This window comes from Ailuropoda melanoleuca, chromosome 18 (assembly GCF_002007445.2).
Source record: "Ailuropoda melanoleuca isolate Jingjing chromosome 18, ASM200744v2, whole genome shotgun sequence".
Taxonomy (NCBI): domain Eukaryota; kingdom Metazoa; phylum Chordata; class Mammalia; order Carnivora; family Ursidae; genus Ailuropoda; species Ailuropoda melanoleuca.
Window position 1 is genome coordinate 34,320,928 of NC_048235.1, and position 11,111 is coordinate 34,332,038.

Consider the following 11,111-nt stretch of genomic DNA (forward strand, 5'->3'; position numbering starts at 1 on the left):
ACCAACTTGGAATAGACAGCAAGGTTGGGTCAGGGGCAGGGTAGAGTAGGGTCAGAGGCAGACAGGCCCCGGGGGGACATGCAGGCATCTGGCTGTGACCCGCCGCGAATATCATGGCTGCCGGGTGAATCCCGCTCATACCTGCCTTACAACGTGAAGCACGCCTCATCCCACCACTGCTCAAAATCCTCTGAAGCTGGCTCGCCCTGGTCTGACGCTGTGGGATCAACTCCTAAGCCTGGCAATCATCATCTACGTGATCGGGCCCACCTACCGTGGCTGTCTTATCTCTACCCTCCGCCCCCAGTGCCCTCCTAAAATGTCCCACATTCCAGCCCCAATGGGGCGCTCATAACCCCTAAACATGCCATGAGCTCTCCGGCCCCCATACTTGCTTAGGCTGTTCTGTTCTCTCTTCCTGAAATGCTCTTCCCCCACGTCCTCCTCTCGGCCTGTCAAATCTGGTGTATGCTTTAGGGCCCAGCTCAATGTCACTTCCTTCATAAAAAATCTACCTGCTTAGAGAAATCACTCCAACCTCAAAACCTCCAAAGCATTTTATTAGTGTAGGACTTCCTTTATAGCATTTGCCATGGTGTGCCTTGAAACGGGATCTTGTTCAGAGGGCTTTGTGCCCTCCATAGCTTCTAGCACGGGCACCAACGAAGTTCTCAGTAAATCTTTATGGTAATGAATGGAGCCATGGGGCTGAATGACACCAACAGATGGCCAAGAAGCGGAAATGGCACCCAAACATCAGAGTTCTATTAGGGCTTTCCCATCACTTACCTGTCTGGTCCCTTCTTTCTTTCACCATTACATATTTACAACATACCGAATAGGTCTTTCCCACACGGGAGGCACCCTCAGTCGCAAACCCAAGGCATCATGCATCTTCTAACTTTCTCCGTGGGAAAAAGAAACACTACGTACCCATGGTTGGCTAGTATAACCCGCACACTCTTCAATTCCATAGCACTTCCTGAGGACCTACTGTGTACCCAGGTTTCTGCCAGGGGCTATGGAAGGTACAAGTTAAATAAGTCACCACCTGGTCCCTGCCCTGACAGGGACAACTGGAAACTTACCCATGGGGAAATTCGAACAAAGTCTTACAGTCAGCAGGACTTGGGAATGAAGGGAGTCTGCCAATCGAATGGACATCTGGAACAAGGAAGTGATGATTGGAAGCCCAGAGATATAGAAGCAGGGAGAGACTGACGAGGATCCAGCCGAGGAGAGCTGGGGAACGNGGGAGGGGGGGGGGGGGGCACTCTGTTCTCCCGATGTCTGGTTTGGCAATACTATTTTCAGTTCCTCCTTTATTCCCCTTCCCTAATTGAGCCTCTTAGCCTCACCTTATTTGGCGAGGGCAGGGCAAAAAGGACACTCCCACACCACCCCATGACCGCCCCCCGCCCCCTTACCTTCCCCTTTTCAGGCCCTCAAATGATCCTCCTTCTTCCGCACCCACCTGGCGCCATCCCAGACGCACCGTCCTCCAGCGTAAACCACCGGCTGGTCAAAATTAAGAGCTCTGAATTTGGGATCGCGTTCATTATCACTCTCATAGCTACTCTTGATTGAGGACTCACGGTGTGCGAGGCTACATTATCTTTTTTACAGCAATACTAGGAGGAGATTGTTATCTCATTTTATGGGTGAAGAAACTGAGATCAAAAGATGTTAAGTAATCTGTGCCAGCTCACACACCTGCCAGTTGGCGGTGCCAGATTGGAAATGAGGTCTGACTCCCAAGGCCGTGCCCCGGTCAGTTCCGGTTGGGCCGTGCGACCTTTGGCGGTTGGGGACCCCGAGCCTTAACCAACACCTCTCGCACCGGAATTCTCCAAGCCCCAGCCCCCGCCCTGGCCGCTCCAGCCTCCGGCGCCGGTTGCTCGCCAGCCTGAGCCGCAGGGGCGCGCGCGGCGCGGGCAGGTGAGGCGGGCGGGGCGGCACAGGCGGGGCGGGNCGGGCGAAGGGCCCCGGGGGCACGAGCGACGCGTACGCGGTGATCCAGGTGGGCAAGGAGAAGTACGCCACCTCGGTGTCGGAGCGCAGCCTGGGCGCGCCAGTGTGGCGGGAGGAGGCCACCTTCGAGCTGCCGCCGCTGCTGTCCGCCGAGGCCGCACCCGCGGCCGCCGCCACCCTGCAGCTCACCGTGTTGCACCGCGCGCTGCTCGGCCTCGACAAGTTCCTGGGCCGCGCCGAGGTGGACCTGCGGGAGCTGCACCGGGACCAGGGCCGCAGGAAGACCCAGTGAGTGCGGCCGGGGAGCGGGGCAGTGCGGGTGGGGAAAATGCGGCTGGGTGCTGAGATCCTTCTAAAGCGAGCGCGGCGGTCCCCGCGCCGCTGTGTCCCAAGGGGACGGACGGAGAGAGGCCTTTGGACAGGGCTCCCCCTGGCCGATAATCATATTCTCACCTAGCTTCCACTTCTCCTTCGGCCGTCCCGCCCCAGCCCTCCCAGGGTGTGGGCTCTTTGAAGCCGGCACTAGGGGTGGGGGTGGGGGAGTACCTGGGGTGTTTTTGAATCTGCGGGACGTCTCTCAGCGCCCGGAACTTAGTAAGCACTTAATGGATTTTCAATGAATTGAAAATACTTGTGGGCTGACGAATTCTTCTTCCTAGTGTGGGTAGTGTGGGTGTTTGATACGCTCATTAGCTTCTGTGGAAAGCCTCCTGGGTATTTCACTGTCCTAGGCTCTGAGCTGGGAATGGCTGGGCCCGGGAGGCGGAGGGTCAAGTGGAGGGTGAACCCCACTGACACTGTCTGGCCTTAGAGGCTCACCCAGGGACAGAGCTGGGGCATTACAGTGCGGGGTGGAGGCTGCTCAGAGATGGCTATCCCTCACCCCCACTTCAGCTACTGACTATGGGGTTGGTGAAGAGAATCCGCCTCTCCCTCTTCTCCTTCTCCTCCCCCACCCCCGCCCCCCAGCATGCTGGAACAGTTTGGTCTTCACTTTCAGACTGAGAATTATTAACCCTGTTTGCCCTGAACTCCAGGTTAGTAAGGATTTCCCAATGCTGGTTGGAGCCAGGGCCTGCCCTTGGCCCAGCTGAAGTGGGAGGTAGGCATTGTTTCTTTTTGGCATTTTGTCGGGTTCTCTCTGGTCCTACTCGGAATGGATGGCTGCTCACCTGTAACTTCTCAGTCTAGAGTTGTGTGCTAGGGTATCTCACTCCCACAGGGAAAGCTGGGCACTACCCAGGTCACTTCAAGCTGTCACCCATTTATTTGTTCTCTTTCGAAGGTGTTTGTCATGGAGCGTTTGATTATGGAACATTTGATTATGCTCGAGTCCTGTCCCAAAAGCTGGCCTCCTCAGCCTAATTGGTTACTTTGCTGAACTTTAAATACGCAAGTTAGTCATATTACCCCAACTCCCACAGTTTGTGAAGCACATGGATTCACGTGGGGTGTTTTAGATATAAATGGTATTTTAACTTTCCCTTGTGAAGGGGACAGGAAAAACCAGAGGATTTGAAGTTACCAGACTCCCTTTTCTGCATCGTGTGTCCAATTTCAGCTTGCATGCTTGCAAATGCAATACGGGATTCACTTATCTGGCCAAAGATGAATAGGCGTTTCTGAATTCAAATCAGATAAAAATAGAGAGCTGAGGTGAGGATGGGTAGGGTATCTCTTGGCATTAGCTTACAAGCCATAAGGTGAGCAGTGCCTTTGCTAAGGAGGCTCTGAAGCAATGCTAATTTTCCATTTGATTAAATGACATTTGGGGCCTTGGGTTGGCTTCCTTTCCAGCTTCAACTGGTCGCCATTTGGCCATCCCTTGTCTTGTTCCGTCCCAAGATGCTCGGGTATTATCATCTGTCTCTGCCGTCTGTTTCTTATGTGAACATTTTATTCCCTTGAAAGATCGCATGTCCCCGCCAGAGATGAGGATTCCAGATTCCTGGGTCTGGTGCCCACTGTGGTCCTGACTCATTGTTAGGCTTTGGGCTGCTTGGTCTCTAAACACCCAAATTTCCCTATTTATACATGGAGCTTCTTGCCGGGCTTAATTGATATTTGGAGGATGTTTCTGGGTTCCTGGATTACTGGGGCCTGTGTATAGACTCAAAAGGTTCTGTTACTGCTTCGTGAGAAATGAAAACCTTAAGTTCCCTATTTCAGGAAGGATTCAGAAATCTGCATCTTCATTTCTGTGCTCCTCTCCAGTGTAATCCTAAACCGAGACGGTTACTCCTGTCTCTATTGTATGAGCTGATTACCACTTAGTCACAGTATCAGCCTGTAGGAAAGTGATGCTTAGTTGATGTGTTGGTTTTTTTTCCCCCCCCATAATTGCAAACCAAGTCTTCTTCTTTGCCTGCCTCAGCAGTAGGTGAAATTGCAAGCTTTCCATCCCCCGCTTCCTGGTACTTTCCAAGGTGTCGGGGAACCTAGTTAAACCAAGGCTGTCTGCTGCCCTGGTACATCACTTGGGTGCTCAAGATAGCTGAGATTTGGAGGGTGAGATATATACCGAGAGACGGAAGTTTACCAGAAAGAAACTGGTCGGGCTAGGAAGGTCATTTGAACTAGTTATTAATGGTTTGACTCCACCTTAGGTATTAAAAACCAGCAACAAAACAAAAGCCTAAATTTTGGTCTCTAGGTTTGTGTGTGTGTGTGTGTGTGTGTGCGCGCACGCATGGATGTGTGTTAATCTCGAGCAAAGACGAGTTGCTGTAGAGTATGGCTCTTGTCATGGGTCCAGAAACTCAAGACATCAAGAGCTAACTGTGCTAGAATTTCCCTTTGTCCTCTTGATAAACCCTCATCTGTCATATATTTGGAGGCAAGAGAATATGCTTTTCAGGACTCACATTTTGCGGACCTTAAATTTAGCGTGATGACGCACATCTTTAAAACACCACATAGAGGCTGACCTAGAGGTAGGATAAGTTGAATAGGGAGGAGTGCATGACCCCTGTCGTTAAGAGGAAATTGAAATGCATTGATTTTGCTCTTATCCTTACCTGTTAAAGACCCTGGGTCATAGTGGGGCCTTGGTTAAATGGGAACCAGTTAAGTCTCATGATCATAAAACAGACATGAATCTGCAAGGCAAAAACAGGTGCAACATGTGGGATTCTCTGCTCAGCTCTCTAGTCTCATGTAGTCTGGGATCCTAGATTGGTCTAAGGGGAAAAAAAACCTTTTTGGGATACTACAAACAACAAGATGTGGGGAAGTAATCTGTTTAGGACAGATTAAAATACACCTCCATTCAGGTTGGCGCCCGGAAGGGCCACTGAGTAACTAATATCATGAAACTTAATACTATAATAGTCTTCCAGCCATGAAGAGAGAGTGAGTGATGGAGAGTCATTTTCTTACATCTCTTGAAGATGCAAGAGGGAATTTGGTTGCATATGAAAGGAATTGGATATTAATAAAGGTTAGAGACCTTGAAGAACTGTAGTAAGATACTGTAGTAAGTTGCCAAAGGAAATCCGGGTCATTAAAAAGAAATAAGGGCTCAATAGTTGTTTTCCTTAAGCGTCGGATGCAAACAAATGATTTAAATGAGCAAGAGATAGGTAATAAGCAGCCGGTGTTTGTGTTTGTACTGTCAAGTCTAAGTTCATTTAGGTTTTTTTGTAACAAATTGAAAAACTGGAGCAATGTTACTGATTAAGTTTTTCCTTTCTTGGGATTCCCCTTAAAGATAACATTGGGCCTTACTGGAAACGGTCCCGCCTCTCACAGGGCCACAGTTCCCTCCCACTCCTGTGAAGTAAATTGGTTGCTGGGTGCTGGAGATGCCAGGGACTGAGACTCTCAGCTCTGGAAGAAGTAACCCTAACCTGCTTACAGCCGTGGAATGAAGTGACTAAGAAGAGGGGGAGGGTACTTTAGAGTCATTGTTCCACTGATGTGAGAGAAGCACCCTCATGGTATTATTTGACTATGATTTCATCCGTAAGACATTCAGTTAGCTTGGGGAAAGTTTCAACTGCTTTTTTTTTTTTTTTGTCTTTAAAGTCTGTACATATATATTTTTTAAAGATTTTATTTGTTTATTTGACAGAGAGAGGCACAGCGAGGCAAGAAACACAAGCAGGGGGAGTGAGAGGGAGAAGCAGGCTTCCTGCTGAGCAAGGAGCCCAATGCGGGGCTTCATCGACACCTAAGCTGAAGGCAGATGCTTAATGACTGAGCCACCCAGGTGTCCCTAAAACCTATATTTTTAGTAATTTTTTTAATTGAAGTATAGTTGACATTCAGTATTACACCAAGTTTCAGGTGAACAACATAGTGATTTTATGCTACGCTCACTGCAAGTGTCGCTACCGTCTGTCACATACAAGACTATTACAGTCCCACTGACTGCTCCCTGTGCTGTGCCTTTCATCCCCGTGACTTACTCATTCCATACCTGGAAGCCTGTACCTCCCACTGCCTTTGACCCATTTTTGCCCATCCCCCACTTCCTCCTCCCCTGGCGATCACCCACTTTGTTCTCTGTATTGATGAGTCTGTTTCTGCTATTTGTTTTGGGTTTTTGACTCCACATATGAGTGAAATCATATGGTATTTGTCTTTCTCTTATTACACTTGGCATAATACCCTCTAGGCCCATCCGCGTTGTTGCAGATGGCAAGATCTCATTCTTATATTTTTAGTAAATATTTTTTAATACCTACTGTGTGCCAAGCACTGGGGTGTAAACAACAGTGACCAAAACAGACACGATCCTTACTTTCAGGAAGCTCAGAGCCCTGTGGGGAAGATAGACATTAAACAAATGAACACGTCAATAAATAAGCATGTATTGTGATAAGTACTGTGGAGGAAGAGAACAGGTATCATAAGAGGATGGAGGGGGAAAGACATGACTTAAAGAAGGAGATGGCAAATAGCTTCTCTGAGGCAGAAACCTGAAGGACAAAGAGATTTTTCTGGTGAAAAGTAGAGGAACGGGACCTGTGGGAGCAGGGGAGCCGCCTGTGCAAAGGCCCTGAGGCGGGAATGCCTGGGAAGCTGGAAAGATTGTGTAGATTGAGGCTGAAGAGGAAGGCAGGGCTTTATTTAAGAGCAGTGGGAAGTCCCCGAGTATTAAAAGCAGAGGCGTGTTGTGATCCCTGTTTAAAAAAATCACTGTGGCTGTTGGGTGGAGAATGGATCTAAGGCAGGCCTAGCCTGGAATCAGACAGACAAAACGGAGGCCTCCTAATCTAGGCCACCGATGGTGGTGGCTTGCTCCAGGGTGACGGCCCTGGAGGTAGACAGAGGTGGTGGATTTCAGAAATATCTTGGAGGTTCAGTTGGCCTAGTTTGTGATGGGTCGCATGTGGGTGGGGTGAGAGAGAGGAAGTGATAAAAATGAGTTAATAAAGTAGGGAGAGCTTGCTGTTGAAAATGAACCAGGAAGTGGTGGCGCTTTCTTTCCCCAGAAGCCACCGTGATACTGGAGTGAGGTCACCATTACAAAGACAGCTTTGGGCAGTGACACCTGTGAGTCCAGGGAAACACCACTGAAACCAGGGTGTCTGTGTGTGTGTCTCCAAGTATTTATAGTTTTAATACAGGCCGAGTCTTTGTTTTGTAATAGTGTATGTAGCTAATGAAATCTCACTGGTATGCTCAAACACAGCGGGTGAAGTCACTGCTCAAGGAATACAGGACCCAGAAAAGGAAAAAATAATATATAACATTAGGAAAAATAAACCCGTAAATGAAAAATAAAACTGTGGAGGCAAGTAAGTTACCCATTTACATGCTTTTCACATTAGGGAAGGTAAGTGTACAAAGGAGTCTTGTGCCCTTCTCACTTTGCTTAAACTTCCCTTTGGTTACAAAGACCTCTATTGTGTTTCTGTAACTACCATCAGAGGGAGGTTTTTAGTAGTATCTGATATGTCCTTTTAATCGTAGTGATACACCAAAAAATGTTCTGATTACATTAAAAGCAATACATGTGCTTATTAAAATGTTACCCACCCCAGCATGGATTTGCTGACCTTACTCTTTTCCCCCTTAACAGTAATCTCAGATATCTATTAAACTACAACAATACATCCTAGAAAACTGTGCTCGGCACTCTACACTCTTGGAGACCTAGCTCTGGTTTAGCTCCAGAGGGATTAAGAAGCCCTAGCCTAATGGAGAAAGTGATAAGAGGTCATGTCAGGCCTTATCTTCCCGCCAGAGCAGTGCCCTGGGTGGCCTTTGATTCTGGGTCTTGTGCAGATCTCTAAGCCTCCGGGCCTTTGAATTCCAACAAAATCAACACCTAGACCGTTGTATTGGTCTTTGAAGAAAATCAGTCCCCCGCCAAGATCATTTGTTTTGGAAAAGACTTGGCAGTGAGAACTGCCCCTCTGAAGGTGTCCTGAGCCTGATCCGGTGCCCCAGTGGGCTCAGGAGACCACGCCTGGCTTCGCCTGCTTTTCCCTTGGCCGGGACCACTTTGGTCTTGTTCTTTGCCATGTGACCCAGGGCAGGCACTCAAAATGACTGTGTGAGTGAGTGATGGTGATTGGCTGAGGTCCCTGTCGGCACAGGGTGGATGTGAAGAAGGGTTTAATCTGGTCAGCCCAGTGGATTAAAGACCAGGGGCATCTGAGGCGTGAAGGCAGAGCTCTGCTTCTCTGTCTCGGTTTTGGCTGTGGCTCGTTGGCCACTGCCTTTTCTTAGCGCGGAAGAAGCAGGTTACCTTCTGCTAGCCATGCCTTTGGTAAAGAAGCTGCTTTTAGCTACTAATGAGATGAGAAATTCCTTTCCTGCAGGGAGAAGTCTGTAGATAATCTGTTAGAGAAAAATCAAGGATTTTAGTCTCCAGGGTGTCCCTGAGGGACACATTTAGGAATGTGGCTGTGGAGAGAAAAAAGGCAGTGGTGATTAAGTGTCCTTTCCTGAATGCTGGCCTTTGAGTGGAGTAGAGGGGAGGCATTTATAAGAAATCCCAGAAAAATGTTTCTAGAGGTGTGGCTGCTGCGCACTTCAATTTTTAAAAACTCTGATGAGAAAGGACGCAGCTAAGCTAGGTAGAACAGGTAAGGCTTCCAGAAAGCCTGGTCTGAAAAGGCCTCTTGTGATCATGAAGAATGGGTGTCCTGTGCAAAGGGCCCCAGCGCGGGCTGCACGCCAGGATAGTTCTTCGGGGGTGTTGCCTCCTCTAGCCGCGGTCTTATGGGGTTTTCCTTGTACGCCAGTGGCACTTCTCATTTTTACTAATCATTGGATGTTAAAACAAGATTTAAAAATGTGGGGGTTTTTCCCCTCTCCTTCCTGAGTCTCAGCTTGATTGCAAGATAAATCATCGATACTCTGCTTCCTTGCCAGGAGCTCTCGCTGAAAGAGTGCAAATCTGTCTGTGGGGTGGGGAGTGGACTGGTAGGTCCCTTATGCTAGGGTGTGTTTGTTTTCTTTTATCCTGGTCAAGAGATGGGGAACGAGGCCACCGCATTTTTGTCCCATTCTTCAAGCCTCTGCGTGAGTGATAAAGGACCCCGTGATTGCTAGGAGTTGTTCTTTGACAGACCCATTGGGCAAGAGGTGAGATACTGGATCAGATGGTAGAGTATTAGCATTTGTGGCTTTTTGAGATATGATCAAATAAAAAAACGAATTGAAAAGTAAATGATTATAGGAGGGGTAGACTTGCATGTTTAAAAACATGTTGATTTTTCTAATTTTTATTTATGTATTTATTTATTTTTAGAGATTCTATTTATTTGAGAGAGAGCGAGCGCGCGTGTGTGCACGCACAAGGCGGGGAGGGATAGAGCAAGAGGGAGAAGCAGGCTCCCCACTGAGCAGGGAGCCTGATGATTGGGGGGGGGGCTCAATCCCAAGACCCTGGGATCATGACCTGAGCGGAAGGCAGGCACCCAATCAACCAACCCACTCAGGTGCCCTGATTTTTCGAATTTTTAGAGAATCTTGAAATACTGATGCTTGCTCTCTCTATAGTCCTCACCTACAAGGAATTTGGCACTGAGTGATTACTTTCCACTTAAAACACAGGTCTTGTGCACCTGGGTGGCTCAGGTGGTTAAGTGTCTGCCTTAGGTCAGGTCATGATCCCAGGGTCCTGGGATTAAGTCCCACATCCGGGAACCCTTGCTGGGGGGGGGGGGATGAGTCTGCTTCTCCCTCAACTGCCCCCCCATGCCTGCGCTCTCTCTCGCAAAAATAAATTTAAAAATTTTTTAAAATTCTTAAAAAATAAAGTTTGTAAAATAAAATAAAATAAAACACAGGTCTTGATGCTGATACTTCAGTCAGTTATGCCATCCTGTCGTATCTCCACAAGGGTTTGGAAGCCATCTGTTTCTTGTCCCTGCTATGTAGAAACACTAAAGAGTTATATCTGGGGGTCGGTAACCTCTCAGTAAGTGACAGAAAATATACGCCGATCATGGTATTTTTAAAACTTATATACTTCTTAATTTTAGAAATTGTGTAATACAAACTGATTTTGTAACTGAGTCTTTTCCTCCTCCCTTCACACGCAAACCATTGTTTGGATTTGATGGATAAGGTCGGGTAACTAGAAGTGTAGCCAGTCAGAAATGTTAATGCCTTGAATTCCCTTCCGAGAGCTCTCTGAATGGGTACACTGTGGTATACGTGCACTCTGCAGAGGGTCGTGCAGCCATTAGAAATGGCAGGTACGAAGACCGGAGGGCAGTAATGCGTACGACACTATAAATAAAATTGCACGTCTGCTCCGGTTACAGCTGAGTAAGGATTATAGCTGATACTTACCGACTGCTTCCTAAGTGCCAGGCACCGTTCTGAGCGCTTGACATATATCAATCAGGTCGTTTTATCTTCATAACATCCTGATGAGGTAGGTGCTTTTAGCTCTGTTTCAGAGGAGCCTGAGCCACAGAGAGGTTAAGTAACTTGCCTAAAATCTCTCAGCTAGTGATTGTTAAAATGTACCGGAAAAAGACTTCAAGAAGATACATGAAAAGGTAATAATGGTCAGATTAGCATGCAAGTGAGTTCATTTAAAAAAAGTAAAAAACCATTTTTTTCTTTTTTCTCTTTTCTTTTCTTTTTTCTTCCTTCCTTCCTCCCTTCCTTCCCTTTCTTCCTTTGTCTCTCCTCTCCTCTCCCCTCCCCTCCCCTCCCCTCCCCTCCCC

General features: G+C 47.9%; 1 protein-coding gene across 1 annotated transcript in view; it reads left to right on the forward strand.

Annotated features, from left to right (window-relative positions):
* The first annotated feature begins 1,021 nt into the window (after positions 1-1,021).
* RAB11FIP1 (RAB11 family interacting protein 1) overlaps positions 1,022-11,111 on the forward strand; it is a 31,362-nt gene continuing 21,272 nt past the window's right edge. The window contains exons 1-2 of the mRNA XM_002917239.4: positions 1,022-1,028; positions 1,944-2,259. Of these exons, the coding sequence (XP_002917285.3) occupies positions 1,022-1,028; positions 1,944-2,259 (323 nt within the window). The remainder of the gene's footprint in view (positions 1,029-1,943; positions 2,260-11,111) is intronic.